Source organism: Triticum aestivum, chromosome 1D (genome assembly GCF_018294505.1).
Source record: "Triticum aestivum cultivar Chinese Spring chromosome 1D, IWGSC CS RefSeq v2.1, whole genome shotgun sequence".
Taxonomy (NCBI): Eukaryota; Viridiplantae; Streptophyta; class Magnoliopsida; order Poales; family Poaceae; genus Triticum; species Triticum aestivum.
In genome coordinates this window covers 145,287,705-145,304,859 of record NC_057796.1, presented here as the reverse complement: position 1 = coordinate 145,304,859, position 17,155 = coordinate 145,287,705, and the positions used below count along the sequence as shown (strand labels likewise).

Sequence of the window (17,155 nt, the reverse complement as noted above, 5' to 3'; positions counted from 1 at the left end):
TTTTCTTCCGGAGCACGCATATGCATCGCATATCATATCTTGCATATCATTCATGTTTTGCATCATGTTGCTTGTGCATTTCCCGTGATTGATTGTGGTTCCGTTGCTTGTGTTCTTGTTGTGGGTAGAGCCGGGAGACGAGTACGCTTACGAGGAACCTGTTGAGTACGCTTACGAGGATCAAGCTTTCGACAACTCTGAGAACCTTGCAGGCAAGATGACCATACCCTCGAAATCACTTCTATCTTTGCTTTGCTAGTTGTTCGTTCTATTGCCATGCTTCGCTACCTACCACTTGCTATATCATGCCTCCCATATTGCCATGTCAAGCCTCTAACCATCCTTTCCTAGCAAACCGTTGTTTGGCTAAGTTACTGCTTTTGCTCAGCCCTTCTTATAGCGTTGCTTTGAAGTTGGTTCCATGTTGGAACATGGATGTTTTGGAATATCACAATATCTATTGTTTAATTAATGCATCTATATATTTGGTAAAGGTTGGAAGGCTCGGCCTTATGCCTGGTGTTTTGTTCCACTCTTGCCGCCCTAGTTTCCGTCATACCGGTGTTATGTTCCTTGAGTTTGCGTTCCTTACGCGGTTGGGTGATTTATGGGACCCCCTTGACAGTTCGCTTTGAATAAAACTCCTCCAGCAAGGCCCAACCTTGGCTTTACCATTTGACCACCTACCACCTACACTTCCTTTGGGTTTTCACGAGCCCGAGGGTCATCTTTATTTTAGACCCCCACGGGCCAGTGCTCCTTCGAGTGTTGGTTCGAACCGAGCTGCCTGCGGGGCCACCTTGGGGAAACTTGAGGACTGGTTTTACTCGTAGCTAGTCTCATCCGGTGTTGCCCTGAGAACGAGATATGTGCAGCTCCTATCGGGATTTGTCGGCACATCGGGCGGCTTTGCTGGTCTTGTTTTACCATTGTCGAAATGTCATGTAAACCGGGATTCCGAGGCTGATCAGGTTTTTCCGGGAGAAGGTTTATCCTTCGTTGACCGTGAGAGCTTATAATGGGCTAAGTTGGGACAACCCTGCAGGGTATTATCTTTCGAAAGCCGTGCCCGCGGTTATGAGGCAGATGGGAATTTGTTAATGTCCGGTTGTAGAGAACTTGTCACTTGACCCAATTAAAATACATCAATCGTGTGTGTAGTCGTGATGGTCTCTTCTCGGCGGAGTCCGGGAAGTGAACAGGGTTTGAGTTATGCATGAACGTAAGTAGTTTCAGGATCACTTCTTGATCATTTCTAGCTTCGCGACCGTTGCGTTACCTCTCTTCTCGCTCTCATTTACGTATGTTAGCCACCATATATGCTTAGTGCCTACTGCAGCTCCACCTTTACACCATCCTTTCCTACTCACGGGTGTGAGATTGTTGAGTCCTCGTGACTCACAGATTCTACCAAAACAGTTGCAGGTGTCGACAATGCCAGTGCAGATGATGCAACCGAGCTCAAGTGGGATTTCGACGAGGAACGTGGTCGTTATTATGTTTCTTTTCCTGATGATCAGTAGTGGAGCCTAGTTGGGACGATCGGGGATCTAGCATTTGGGGTTATCTTATTTTCATTTGGATTTGACCGTAGTCGGTCTATGTGTGGATTTTGGATGATGTATGAATTATATTTATGTATTGTGTGAAGTTGCGATTGTAAGCCAACTCTCGTTATCCCATTCTTGTTCATTACATGGGATTGTGTGAAGATGACCCTTCTTGCGACAAAACCACAATGCGGTTATGCCTCTAAGTCATGCCTCGACACGTGGGAGATATAGCCGCATCGTGGGCGTTACAAGTTGGTAATCAGAGCCATCCCCGACTTAGGAGCCCCCTGCTTGATCGAATCGCTGGCGTTGTTGAGTCTAGAACAAAAATGTTTTGAGTCTTAGGATTATATCTATCGGAGAGTAGGATTCTTTTTACTCCTCTGTCCCTTCGTCGCTCTGGTGAGGCCTCCTGACGTAGAAGTTTTGACTCTTCTCTCCTCAAATTTCACTAAAAAAAATTTAGGATCACGCGGGTATCTTGGAATTGTTTCGATGGTTTTGTGACGAGAACATTGTTCTTGGTGCCTCCTGACATTTAGGAGTTGTGGCAGTGTCCCGGGGAGTTGAGCTCCGAGGTGTTGTCGTCACAATTTTATCGTTGCAGTTCTGGAATACCTGAGTTTCGCCGACATCAAAATCTCTTTTATGCAGTTGTTGGTGAGATCACCTTGACGCCACCCAGTACTGGGGCGGGAGTTCGGGAGTATTGCCATAACTCGTATAACGGATGCTTTTCGAAGGTTGAGGTATACGATTTCCGAAGGTTTCTTGGTTATGTGTTGACGGATGGATACAGCTGGATCTAGGGATTGCTAGTTTGGGTGATATATTTTTTGTGTCCCCTGTATCCCCAACACCAGATTGCATAACCAGAAAGTTTCGGGAGTTTATAAGTGGGAATTCAAGTAGCTCCTAGGATATCTTTCCGACAGACGCATGATATGAGATTGGGGTTCGACGTCTAGTGGTCCGCCTTTCCACGGTTGGTTTTACAGTGGTCTCGTAGTGTCTTAAAGAGTCCTTGGCTATGCCGACTCGGGGACGCTTCGTATGTCATGTGCACTGCCTTGTACATGATGGTGTTGTACGATCGAGCCCGTGTGGGCCCCACCACGAAAACTTCGGACGAAATCTCTATCATATGTTTGTTCCGGCTTATTCTGCAAGCCAATACTTTGTTTTGTTTTGAATTGTGGTATTCGAATTGCTTCGAAGTCAAATGTTGATTCCATACCTTTTTCGAAGTGGCTTCTCAACTTAATGGAAGTGTGATGATTTACTATGGAATTCATTCGTTCATCCTCGTTCGAATGTTTATTGTGAAGACTATATGTTGCAATTTCTATCCGTTGATTCTACTTGTCTATTTGTCTATCAAGATGCTAATGGATGTCACCCTCTTCAGGATGGCTCCGCCAACGCGTCAGAATCCAGATCACAATGAAGGGAGTCAGGCGAACCCTCCGCCACCACCTCCGCTCCGGAGGCATGGCAAGCTATCATGGCAGCCACCAACGCCAATGCTCAGATGATTTTGCAACTCTTGCAAGAACGTACCCAAGGGCAAGGCAATCAGGGAAATCAAGGTCAAGGCAACAATCAGCCTTACTTCGCTACCCTCAACCAGTTTCTCAAAAATCAGCCCAAGTCTTTCAGCTACTGTGCCGAGGCCACAGATGCCGATGATTGGCTCGTGGACATCAACAAGCATTTTGAATGTAGCAATGTCAGGCCTGAGGACTTTGTCAAGTTCGCTTCTTTTCAACTCAAGGATCAAGCTGCTGATTGGTATCAACAATACAAAGATTCCAGAGGAGGTCGTGTGATCACTTGGACTGACTTCTGTCGGGACTTCAAAGCGCACCACATTCCACAAAGTGTTTTTGAGAGCAAGCGTGAGGAGTTCCGCAATCTCAAGCAAGGCAACATGTCTGTGTATCAATTCAACATCCAGTTTCAGAAACTTGCTCGCTTTGCTAAACAAGACGTTCCTGATGAAAAGAGCATGATCTATCAATTCAGAGGTGGCCTCAGAGAAGATCTGCAATTACCTCTCGTGCTTTTTGAGCCGACCAAGTATGATGATTTCTACAATATGGCACTGAAGCAAGAGGCTGCTCAGCTCAAGTGTGAGGCTTCTAAGAAGAGAGTCAGGGACGCAGTTCAATCTTCTTCTTCCTCACTAGTGGTTTCTAAGCAACAGAAGTTCTGGTTGCCTCCTCCTCCTCCATTTCGTCAGCCTTACCAGCAGAAGAACAAAGGTGGCCATGGATCTTCCCACTCTTCCAACTCTGGCTATCAGAACAAGTCTCAGAATCAAGCTCCAAAGTCGAATGCTCCTTATCATCGTCCACTCTCGGAGGTGACTTGCAACAAGTGTCAGCAGAAAGGTCACTATGCTAACAAATGCTTCAACCAAAGGCGCCTTCCGCCTCCTCCTCCTATGAGATCTTCCAGCAATGCAGTGGTCAAGCATAATCCAAAGTCTGCTAAGGTGAACATGATGAATGCAGCTCAGGCGGAGGAATCTACTGATGTGATAATGGGTAATCTCTCAGTTAATGATATTCCTGCAAAAGTTCTTTTTGATACTGGTGCATCGCTTTCTTTCATTTCAAGACCTTTTGCATCCAAGCATGAGTTGGTTCTTCAAGATTTGCCTAGACCGTTATCAGTTGTCTCTCCGGGTAAATTCATGAACGCAAGCTCCATGGTTCCGGATGTTTCCATCAAGATGGGAAACTATAAATTTCTGTCTTCTCCAATTGTTCTTGGTGACTGTCTTTCTAAGCACAAGGCTCAACTTGATTGTGCTGCCAGGGAAATTCAATTGACACACTCTTCTGAGGATGTGATTATCTATGCCGCTCGTGATGAAACCATTCGGTTGTTTTCTCTCAATGAGAAGGGCGAATTAAATGCCATCTCCCAAATTCCAGTCGTTTGTGAGTATCAAGATGTCTTTCCAGAAGAGCTTCCGGGTATGACTCCTCACCGGCCAGTTGAGTTCGTTATCGATCTTGAGCCTGGCACTGAATCCGTTTGCAAGCGTCCATACAAGCTTGGACCCAAGGAGCTGAAGGAACTAAAGAAACAACTCGATGAACAAGAGCGTCTGGGTTTGATCAGACCGAGTTCATCTCCATGGGGTTGTGGTGTTCTTTTTGTCCAGAAGAAGGATGGCACGGAACGACTTTGTGTCGACTACCGTCCATTGAACAAGAAGACAATCAAGAACAAGTATCCACTTCCCAACATCAATGAGCTATTCGAGCAACTTGAAGGTGCTAACGTTTTCTCCAAGCTTGACCTTCGAATGGGTTATCATCAGATTCACATTCGTGAAGAAGATATTCCCAAGACAGCATTCAGAACAAGCTTTGGTTCTTATGAATATACTGTCATGTCTTTCGGCCTTGTCAATGCTCCTCCAACATTCTCTCGGATGATGAATTTCATCTTCAACCCCTATACCAATGAATTCGTCCTGGTGTATCTCGATGATATCTTGGTCTTCTCCAAGAATAAGAAGGATCATGCCAAACATTTGCGATTGGTGCTCGACAAGCTCAGAGAGTATCAATTTTATGCGAAGTTTTCCAAATGTGAGTTTTGGCTCGATGAAGTTCTTTACCTTGGTCATATCATCTCTGCCAAGGGCATCGCCGTTAATCCTGAGAAGGTGTCCGCAATTGTGAATTGGGAACCTCCTCAGAATGTCAAGCAGCTTCGCAGTTTTCTTGGTCTTGCAAGCTATTGCCGAAGATTCGTTGAGAATTTCTCAAAGATTGCAAAGCCTCTTTCCAACCTCCTCCAGAAGCATGTGAAGTATGTCTGGTCTCCTGAGTGTGACGTTGCTTTCAACACTCTCAAAGAGAAACTCGTCACAGCTCCTGTCTTGACTCCTCCTGACGAATCCAAGCCATTTGAAGTTTTCTGTGATGCTTCTCTTCAAGGTCTCGGTGCTATGTTAATGCAAGAGAAGAAAGTTGTGGCCTATACCTCTCGTCAGTTGAAGCCCAATGAAAAGAACTACCCCACTCACGATCTTGAGTTGGCGGCAGTTGTCCATGCATTAATAACATGGAGACATCTCTTGTTGGGAAGAAAAGTGGACATATTCACCGATCACAAGAGTCTCAAGTACATCTTCACTCAGCCCAACCTCAACCTCAGGCAAACTCGATGGGTCGAAATGATTCAAGAGTACAATCCGAGTATTGAATATACTCCAGGCAAAGCCAATGTCATTGCAGATGCTTTGAGCAGGAAGGCTTATTGCAACAGCTTAATTCTCAAGCCATTCCAACCGGATCTTTGTGAAGCTTTCCGCAAGCTGAATCTCCAAGTTGTTCCTCAAGGTTTTCTTGCCAACCTCATAGTCTCTCCTACTTTGGAAGATCAAATTCGTGAGGCACAACTCCTGGATACCATGGTGAAGAAGGTGAAACGTGGTATCGACAAGGGTCTTTCCAAATACAAGTGCTATCGCATTGATGACAGAGACACTTTATTCTTCGAGGACCGGATTGTGGTTCCTAAAGGCGATCTAAGGAAAGTCATTATGAACGAGGCGCACAATTCTCTTCTTTCCATTCATCCTGGAAGTACGAAGATGTACCATGACCTCAAGCAGTCGTATTGGTGGACTCGAATGAAGCGAGAAATCGCTCAATTCGTGAATGAATGTGATGTCTGTCGAAGAGTGAAAGCAGAACACCAACGACCAGCTGGTCTCCTCCAACCTCTTGCTATCCCAGAATGGAAGTTTGATCATATCGAAATGTACTTCGTGACGGGATTTCCCAAGTCCAAGCGTGGAAATGATGCTATCTTCGTTGTCATCGACAAGCTTACTAAAGTGGCTCATTTCCTTCCAATAAAAGAATCTATCACGGCAGCTCAGTTGGCAGAGCTATACACCTCCAGAATTGTCTCCTTGCACGACATTCCACAATTGATTTCTTCATATCGTGGGAGCATCTTCACTTCTAAGTTCTAGGACTCCTTCAAGAAGGCCATGGGCATCAACATTCGCTTCAGCACAGCTTTCCATCCTCAAACTAGTGGCCAAGTCGAGCGAGTCAATCAAATTCTTGAAGATATGCTCAGGGCTTGTGTCATTTCCTTTGGCATGAAATGGGAAGATTGTCTTCCATATGCCGAATTCTCCTACAACAACAGCTTCCAAGCGAGTTCGGGCAAGGCCCCATTCGAGATTCTCTATGGCAGAAAGTGTCGTACTCCTCTAAATTGGTCAGAGACGGGTGAACGCCAACTTCTTGGCAACGACTTAATCACAGAGGCTGAAGAAATGTGTAAAGTCATCCGTGAAAATCTCAAAGCCGCGAAATCGCGCCAGAAGAGTTACTATGATAGTAAGCACCGTGATTTGGCTTTCGAGATCGGAGACCATGTCTACCTCCGCGTCTCTCCAATGAAAGGCACTCGTCGCTTCGGTATAAAAGGGAAGCTTGCCCCTAGATACGTGGGTCCTTTCAAGATCATTGGCAAAAGAGGCGACCTCGCCTATCAACTTGAGCTTCCCTCCAACTTCGCGAACGTGCACGCTGTTCCACATGTCACAGCTCCGCAAGTGCTTCAAGACTCCTGAGCGCACCATCAACTTCAAAGAGATTGATCTCCAAGAAGATCTGTCTTATCATGAGCACCCCGTTGCTATTCTTGAAGAAACTGAGCGCAAGACTCGCAACAAGTCAATCAAATTCCTGAAAGTGAAGTGGTCGCACCATTCCGACCGAGAAGCCACCTGGGAATGCGAGGACCATCTCCGTTCCGAATATCCAGAGTTCTTTCAGTCCTAGATCTCGGGACGAGATCCTCTCGTAGTGGTGGAGTGTTGTAACACCCCGGATGTAACTTTCCATATTTGTAACTCCAACTCTTGCCATTTTCGGCTATGTGTTATGATATTCCCTTCGTGTTCGGGTTTTGTTTTTCGTTTTGCTTTTTGTTCATGTCATGCATCTCATATCATGTCATCATGTGCATCTCATTTGCATACGTGGTCGTCTCATGCATCCGAGCATTTTCCCCGTTGTCCGTTTTGCAATCCGACACTCCCACATGCACCGGCACACCCCTCTTGTTTCGTTTCGTGAGCGGGTGTTGAATGTTCTCGGAATGGACCGAGTCTTGTCAAGTAGCCTTGGTATACCACCGGTAGACTGCCTGTCAAGTTTCGTTCTATTTGGAGGTCGTTTGGTACTCCAACGGTTAACCGGGTAACCGCAAAGTCTTTTTGTGTGTTGCAGCAAAACCCCCCTCCAAACAGCCCACAAACCCATCTAAGTCACCTCCATGCTCTAGGTCGTTCGATCACGATCGTGTGGGCGAAAACCGTGCTCCATTTGGAGTCTCCTAGCTCCCTCTACCTATAAAAACACCTCCCCCTCCGAAATTCGGGTCAAACCCTAGTTCATTTCCCCTCCGCGCCGCCGGACGCTTCTTCCGCAGCCGCCGGACACGTCCGCCGCCGCCCCTAGCCCAATCGCCGCCTGCCACGTGGCAACCCGCCGTCGCCGGCGCCGCCGCGTCCCCACGTCGCCGGCGCCGCGCCCCTTCTTCCTCCTCCCCGGCGATGCCTCCTCCGGCCGCCCCGTCCTCCATCTCCGGCAGCCGCCCCGGCGAGCCCTAGGCGAGCGCCCGATCCAGATCTGGACATTGGGTTGACTTCTCCTCTCCCCCGAATTCTTCGTCCCATATTTTTTACATTGTATGCCTCTGTTCATTGTATCATAACTCTCTGCATATAGCTCCGTTTCATGCGTGCAATATGCCGAAATGTTCGCCTCGAGATGCCCTTCATTTTATTACATTGGGCCATGTTCATTAGAGTCCATCTTGATGCCCAAATCTCTGGTGCAAGAGTGCTATATGTTGTTAACTGCTGTTACTTATCAGAACATGAGGATTTGTTATTTTTGTTGCATTTGATGTGTGCATCTTATGGGCATGAGCTCTACATGTGTTTTGATGTATGCCATGCCATATTTACATAGGTGTATGCTATGTATTTTTGTGATCTATGTGGTGACTAGCACAAGCATGCAAACTAGGCTACGTGATGTTTCTGATTTCAGGGACTTAGAATTTTGCTAAGTCTTTGTCTGCTGTTATTTTGTTACCATGTATCCATGTGTCTACAGAGAGATCCATGCTCCTTTTGGTGATGTTCAGTAAGGATGTTTTGTAGATATAGTTGTGCTCTATCCATCCATGCCTCTGTTTGCAATTATGGGGTACCATAGCATGTCTTAATCTTGCTCTACTTTTGCTATAAAATATTCCTGGCAGATTGTTTACATGTTATTCAATTTTGCCAAGCTTGTTGTAGTTGATCCTTTCATGCTATGTATTTGCTCTTGCCATGGATAGCTTCATAAACATGCCATCTTGCTGTAGGTATGCTTGTTTTGTCATCCATTGATTTGTGGTGAGTGCATCAAGCTCACCAAGATGCCTTCATAATACTGTTTCTGCCATGCTCTGTTTTCTGCCAAGTCTGGAACCTGTTAACGAAACTTGCTAGGTTTACATGGTTGCCATCATATCTTCTGGTCCTTTTTGGCTTGTGGTCAGTAAGGGATTTTTGTTCTATGCATTTAGTAGATTCATGTCATGGCTTGTTTTTCTATGTTAAGTTCCTTTAGCATGTTGATTGCTTGCTCTGAACATTGCTACCTGATGCTGTTCCAGCCATGTCCAGTAATTTCACCAAGTCTGTGAACCTGATATCTTTTGCACTTTTGCCATGCTTGTTTGAACCTGTTATGTTGTGATCTAGCCGTAGCTCAGTGTTCATCTTTTGTCAAGCATCTCCTGTAGATTACTGCCATATGCTTTGTTGCTATGTTGGAGTGCTGTAGCATAGTTACTTGATGCATTTTAAGTGCTATCATGATGTAATCGCAGAATCGTGTCATTCTTGTTTTGCTTACCATTTGCAAACCGTGCATCCGTTTCCGGTGATCTTTATATCGATTTCGACCGAAATCATCTCATCTATCCATGGCATGCTTGGTTTGCCAAGTTACTACCTTGTTCATCATTTTTTTTTCTTCCGGAGCACGCATATGCATCGCATATCATATCTTGCATATCATTCATGTTTTGCATCATGTTGCTTGTGCATTTCCCGTGATTGATTGTGGTTCCGTTGCTTGTGTTCTTGTTGTGGGTAGAGCCGGGAGACGAGTACGCTTACGAGGAACCTGTTGAGTACGCTTACGAGGATCAAGCTTTCGACAACTCTGAGAACCTTGCAGGCAAGATGACCATACCCTCGAAATCACTTCTATCTTTGCTTTGCTAGTTGTTCGTTCTATTGCCATGCTTCGCTACCTACCACTTTTTATATCATGCCTCCCATATTGCCATGTCAAGCCTCTAACCATCCTTTCCTAGCAAACCGTTGTTTGGCTAAGTTACTGCTTTTGCTCAGCCCTTCTTATAGCGTTGCTTTGAAGTTGGTTCCATGTTGGAACATGGATGTTTTGGAATATCACAATATCTATTGTTTAATTAATGCATCTATATATTTGGTAAAGGTTGGAAGGCTCGGCCTTATGCCTGGTGTTTTGTTCCACTCTTGCCGCCCTAGTTTCCGTCATACCGGTGTTATGTTCCTTGAGTTTGCGTTCCTTACGCGGTTGGGTGATTTATGGGACCCCCTTGACAGTTCGCTTTGAATAAAACTTCTCCAGCAAGGCCCAACCTTGGTTTTACCATTTGACCACCTACCACCTACACTTGCCTTGGGTTTTCGCGAGCCCGAGGGTCATCTTTATTTTAGACCCCCACGGGCCAGTGCTCCTTCGAGTGTTGGTTCGAACCGAGCTGCCAGCGGGGCCACCTTGGGGAAACTTGAGGACTGGTTTTACTCGTAGCTAGTCTCATCCGGTGTTGCCCTGAGAACGAGATATGTGTAGCTCCTATCGGGATTTGTCGGCACATCGGGCGGCTTTGCTGATCTTGTTTTACCATTGTCGAAATGTCTTGTAAACCGGGATTCCGAGGCTGATCGGGTTTTTCCGAGAGAAGGTTTATCCTTCGTTGACCGTGAGAGCTTATAATGGGCTAAGTTGGGACAACCCTGCAGGGTATTATCTTTCGAAAGCCGTGCCCGTGGTTATGAGGCAGATGGGAATTTGTTAATGTCCGGTTGTAGAGAACTTGTCACTTGACCCAATTAAAATACATAAATCGTGTGTGTAGCCGTGATGGTCTCTTCTCGGCGGAGTCCGGGAAGTGAACACGGTTTGAGTTATGCATGAACGTAAGTAGTTTCAGGATCACTTCTTGATCATTTCTAGCTTCGCGACCGTTGCATTGCCTCTCTTCTCGCTCTCATTTACGTATGTTAGCCACCATATATGCTTAGCGCCTACTGCAGCTCCACCTTTACACCATCCTTTCCTATTAAGCTTAAATAGTCTTGATCTCGCGGGTGTGAGATTGCTGAGTCCTCGTGACTCACAGATTCTACCAAAACAGTTGCAGGTGCCGACGATGCCAGTGCAGATGATGCAGCCGAGCTCAAGTGGGAGTTCGACGAGGAACGTGGCCGTTATTATGTTTCTTTTCCTGATGATCAGTAGTGGAGCCCAGTTGGGACGATCGGGGATCTAGCATTTGGGGTTATCTTATTTTCATTTGGATTTGACCGTAGTCGGTCTATGTGTGGATTTTGGATGATGTATGAATTATATTTATGTATTGTGTGAAGTGGCGATTGTAAGCCAACTCTCGTTATCCCATTCTTGTTCATTACATGGGATTGTGTGAAGATGACCCTTCTTGCGACAAAACCACAATGCGGTTATGCCTCTAAGTCGTGCCTCGACACGTGGGAGATATAGCCGCATCGTGGGCGTTACAGCTTTGCTTTATATAAGAGTTCATCCAGGCTTATCCTTTGCTATAAAAAGGATTTGGCCACCTTCCTGCACTTTTGTTACACTTGTTACTTTTTACCCGTTACGAAATATCTTGTTACCAAACTATTTGTTACCGATAATTTCAGTGCTTGCAGAAAATACTTTGCTGAAAACCGCTTGTCATTTCCTTCTGCTCCTCGTTGGGTTCGACACTTACTTATCGAAAGGACTACGATTGATCCCCTATACCTGTGGGTCATCAGGCACATTCTGATGGCTCTCCTCAATGAGGAAGAGGGGGTGGAGGGGTATATATAGCCTCCACACAAAATCCAACCGTTACACACTTTTGACCCATCTCGGTGGCACCGATCTGTGCAAAAATATGAACGTTAGGAATCTCGGTGGGACCGACGGGAACAACTCGATTGGACCAATGTGCTAGGGCTTAGGGCAAACCTCATCTCGGTGGCACCGATTGCATCAACTCGGTGAGACCGAAGTGAAGCAACAAGGCAACAGAGAATGAGTCAAGCCAACTTGGCGAGACTAATTGCAACTTCTCGGTGAGACCAAAATGATTGCAACAAGTCACAGAGCGCTAGCAAGGCCATCTCGGTGGGACCGAGATCCATATCGGTGCGACCAAATTGTTAGGGTTTTTGGTTGTGGCTAAGTCCAGATGAACTCAGTGGCTCCGGATGAGAAGTATCGGTGAGGCCGAGTTGGGAATTAGGGATTGGACATATTTGAATGGAGAAAGTGGTTGGGGATTTTGGAGCAATGTCACTAAGCACTTGAGCAACAAGATCATTAAGCAACACCACCTCATCCTCTTTTAATAGTATAGGCTTTCCTATGAACTCAATGTGATCTTGGATCACTTAAACAAAAAAGTAGAGTCTTGGGCTTTTGCCAATCCTTATCCTTATCATTTTGAGGGGTCCACATCTGTAGTCCATGCCATGCCAATCATTGAACATCCTGAAATATTTATCTTGAATGGTCATTAGTTTAATGAGATATATGTTGTTATGAATTACCAAAACCACCCGGTGATTAGTTGCACTTTCAGGTCGGACTGCTGATAACCCACAAGTATAGGGGATCAGTTGTAGCCTTTTCGGTAAATAAGAGTGTCAAACCTAATAAGGAGTTAAAGGTAGAATTAATATTCTCTCAAGTTCTATCACCACTAATACAACTGTACACACACTTAATGGTTTCTTTACCTAGAACATGAAGTAAAACTAGTTTGCGGGAATAAAAAGATAGCTTTGCGAGATAATAAAGAGTTAGCTGTTGTTTAAATTTAAATAAATGTACAATAAAGAAGAAAGTTTTGGAGAACAATGAAAAAAGGATTGTCCCTAGGCAATTAGATATGACATGATAGTGATACTCATCATACTTATGAGGGAGAGACCTAAGCTAACATAGTTTCCATACTTGGATCATATGTTCTTATGATTAGAACTCTAGCAAGCATCCACAACTACCTTTCCTTCCGTAAAAAAACTACCTAAGATACATTAAGGTAAAACCTAACCATGGCATTAAGTCAAAAGTCCACTTTAACCTCATATGCAACAACTCACGAACTTGGGTTTAGCCTTCAGTCACTCCCGCATCCCATGATAAGCAAATCATTAACATATTGCAGCCCCCTATAGCAGGAATCCCACACGCTTGCATGACACGGCGGGCACCATAGGACAGCACCATAATAACATAAAACTCATATCAACCATACCATGCCGCAATTAACCCATAGGACAAAAAGAAACTACTCAAACATAATAGAGGTGCAACACATCATTAGATAATACTCAAACCCTGTTCAAGTAGAGATTACAATGGGGTGAGAGAGGATACACCGCCGCACGGAGAGGCAGAAAGTTGTTGATAACGGCCGCGAAGTTGTTGGAGTAGATTGCCGCCACGATGGTTCCCCCGGCGGCCCTCCAACGCCACCGGGACAGAGGGGGGAGACGCCCACTCCTCCTTCTTCTTGCTTGGACTCCCCCCTAGATGAGAGAAGGGTTCCCGCTCTGGTCCTTGGCGTCCATGCCCCCCGGAGGGCGGGAGCTGCTCCGAGATTGGATCTCTCCTCTTTTCTCTAGGGTTTCTTCTGTGTTCAGTTCCGTTTTTCTGGTCGAACATTGTTTCTTAAATAGCCGGAGTTTCGTAACTCCGATCAGGCTGGAATTTTCACACTACTTTTTTTATCATAATTAGCTTCCTTGCGACCGAATGAGAGCTCCAACCGACTTACGGTTGAGCCACAAGCCAGCTCCCCACGCCCTGGGGGGTAGGCACGCCCTAGTGTCTTGTGAGGCCCATATTGCTTTGATTCTTGCGCCATACATTTAGATATATTCAGTAAAAATCCATGTAAATTTTCAGGTCATTACGGCTCCGTGAAGTTTTACCTAAAAACCCCCAAAACAATAGAAAACGGAAACTGGCCTTTAGTATTGGGTTAAATAGGTTAGTCCAAATAGAAATAAAATAAATTGTTGTCAAGAAATATGTAAAAGTGGTATGATGCAAGAATGAAACAATAAAAAATTATAGATTGACGCATATAATCCCATGTTTTCCCTTTGTTTCAATTTTTTTCAAAAAAGTCCCTGTTTTCCCTCAAAGAATAAATATAGCGCAAAGGTAAGGAGAGCTCTCTCTCACTGGCTATATGGCCCCACCATTTCCCACTGTCTCAAACCTCGGTTTCCGCGCATAAAGAAAAGGAGAGCTTTCCGCCGCCACGCAGCTCCACTCCAGTCTCCATTCCGCTCCGCCACTCCCAAACCCCCCAAAACCCTCGTCGACCTCCCCAAATCACCACTCCCCTTCTCCCCAACCCCTCAGACCTAGGGTTCCTTCCGGCGAGCCCCCGCGCCAATGTCGAGCGGCGGCGACGATTACAAGCGCGAGGAGTCGGTGGCGCTCATTGTCATCGTCTCCCTCGCTGCGCTCTCGCTCCTCTCTCTCATCGCCGCCTTTGCCTACTACTGCTACATCACCCGCAAGGTCTCCCGCCGCCTCAACTCGCACCCACTCCCCAAGCGCTCCTCCTCCCCTCCCCCGCTGCCCCTGCCGGCTCCCGTGGTCCCGACGCAGGGGAAGGAGAGCCCGTCCAGCAACTCCGCCAGCGACGGGGCCGCGGTTGGGGCGCTGGTGGTCGGCGCCGAGAGGGGCGTGCAGGTGTTCGGCTACAGGCAACTGCACGCGGCGACGGGCGGCTTCGGGCGGGCGCATATGGTGGGGCAGGGGAGCTTCGGGGCCGTCTACCGCGGGCTGCTCCCCGACGGGAGGAAGGTCGCGGTCAAGCTCATGGACCGCCCCGGGAAGCAGGGCGAGGAGGAGTTTGAGATGGAGGTGAGCTGGTCTGGGCCGTAACGTTGTAGTAGTACGAATTGTGCATTTCGAGTACCTAGTGCCAATGGTAAATGCTGGTTCTTCAGTGGCCATTCCACCACGGCCAAGTTTGTGCGGTCTGAATGGAGAAATCACGGTGTTTGCTGAGGGGAAATGGGGTCGCTGTGGGGTTTATTTTGGCTTGCGCTTTGTGAAAGACATTTATGAATCATATGGTGGTGAAGGACAGATGTTTTTGAGTTCAGCTAGATTGTTGGAGATTTTGGGTGTCATTTTTCTGGAAGTTTTCAGGCTTTCAGCTATTTGTTGGTTCCTTAGTTGTATTGGCTTCAAATCAGATTTTGTTTACGGAATCAAACCAGATATATGAAGAGCTTAGTCAGAAGGCTTGACTGCTTGTAGTCTTGACTATATGTCAGGTTGTAATTTTAGCTAGAGGTTGGTGCTATTTGACTTACTAAATCCTTATCAATTAATTAGTTGTGTGGCTGGTAAATTTGGAAATTTGGTGATGTTTATTCTGATGTGATCTTTATGTAGGTTGAGCTGTTGAGTCGGCTTCGATCATCTTATTTGTTGGGCTTGATTGGCCATTGCTCAGAGGGTGGACACCGGCTACTGGTGTATGAGTTCATGGCCAATGGCTGTCTCCAGGAGCATCTTTACCCAAATGGAGGTATGACCATCTTTATTACATCAAATATGTATGTGCTTTGATGTGCACAGATCATGAAAGGTGTTTGACATTGTTACTCAAGTCCCACGACGCTGAAACACCAGAGTATGGGTCTTATTTGGGCGGGATCTATATCCCTAGTGTTAGTTTGCATTGGCTTTGGTTGGCATAATCTTCGAATTCCAGAGCTAGTACATGTAGGGACCTAACTGAGTTCATTGGTTCAAGGATTAATACTGGCAGTATTAGGTTGGGAATGTTTTGTTGTGATGCATGTCCAGAACCCCGTGTACTAGTTGGAGGAGGAAAGAAATAGACAATTAGACATAACAATTTCGCCTTCCTGTAGAAGCAAAGATTATATGTGACTACAAGGAGGGGAAGTAGCATTAAACAACAAAAGGTGAATTGTCTAAGTTTGATTTATATGACTTTTCAGCATTTGACAAATGTTATGGGAAGTTGAATATTTTTATGTAAATAGTCCGCTTTACAACCTTCAACTCTTGCTGAAATTCACATTATTACCTTCAACTCTTAAATGGATTATTTTTAACCTCCAACTACCAAAGCTATTCCTTTACAACCTTGGTCCAGTCTCAGGTGGTTTCGCCTTAATATGATGCCATGTAACAGACAACCTGGACAACTCATCCACGTCATCAGACTGCCATGTCAGCTAACTGCATAAAGAACTTATTCGCCTTGCTATTCAGGCTGCTATTTAGAGAAAAATAGGTATTTAATGCAATTTTCTCATGCCGCAGTCCACTGGTGTGGATAAGCAGTCCAGGCTGTCCTCCACATGGCATCTGAGTCAGCACGAAACCATCTGAGTCGGGACCGAGGTTGTGGAGTTCGCAGATTTCATCGTTAGGGGTTAAAAAAACGATTTAGGAGTTTAAGGTTGTAAAGTGAACTTCAGTAAGAGTTGAAGGTTGTAAAGTAGATTTTTTTTTCTATTTATATTATGACCAGAGGTTATGGCAATACTCCTTTAGTATCATTGTAATCGTTTGATGCTTGAATGTGTGGCAATACTCCACCGAGCCTTTGTGAGGAATAGAGTTGGTACATTATCGGGGCTATTTGGTTTTCAGGAACACCAATCCATCATGGTTTGGTTGGTCTATCATGGTTGATCCCTTGAAATTGGTGGCATGACCTAATCACACATTTATAACTAAAGCTATGTAGTTAGATGTGGTAATGGATGGACCAACCATTCTCAAACCAAACAAGGGGCTAGGAATTTTTTTTAGAAGACAATGGAAGCGTTTATTACCCCCGACTTCTGCATCATAGATGCATGCAGCCAAACTTATTAAAATGTTTATTACATCAAGAAAAATGATCTCAACCAAAAAGTTTGAGACCAAAAGATCCAGATAATAACTCAGCAAGCAAGACTACTCTATAAACTAAGAAATCTGTCACTGACACGTCATCCAAATCGGGACATAAGTTCTGTGGTAATCCATTCGAGCCACTTGGCGCCAACCTCTATCGAATCCTTGCACTGCTCCTTTTGTAATAATGCCCATGATCTCAACCAATTGGTGCATGAGTAGCACCTGCATAGAAGAGAACTTTTTTTTTTGTCAAAAAGAACATCATTCCTGCATAGCCAAACAGACCAAAAT

At 45.5% G+C, this 17,155-nt stretch overlaps 1 protein-coding gene across 2 annotated transcripts in view; it reads left to right on the top strand.

The window, feature by feature from the left end:
* The first annotated feature begins 14,227 nt into the window (after positions 1-14,227).
* LOC123180790 (probable serine/threonine-protein kinase PBL7) overlaps positions 14,228-17,155 on the top strand; it is a 7,331-nt gene continuing 4,403 nt past the window's right edge. For both annotated transcript variants that reach the window (XM_044592927.1, XM_044592926.1), the window contains exons 1-2: positions 14,228-14,836; positions 15,377-15,512. In XM_044592927.1, coding sequence (XP_044448862.1) covers positions 14,360-14,836; positions 15,377-15,512 — 613 coding nt within the window. In that variant the 5' untranslated portion in view covers positions 14,228-14,359. The remainder of the gene's footprint in view (positions 14,837-15,376; positions 15,513-17,155) is intronic.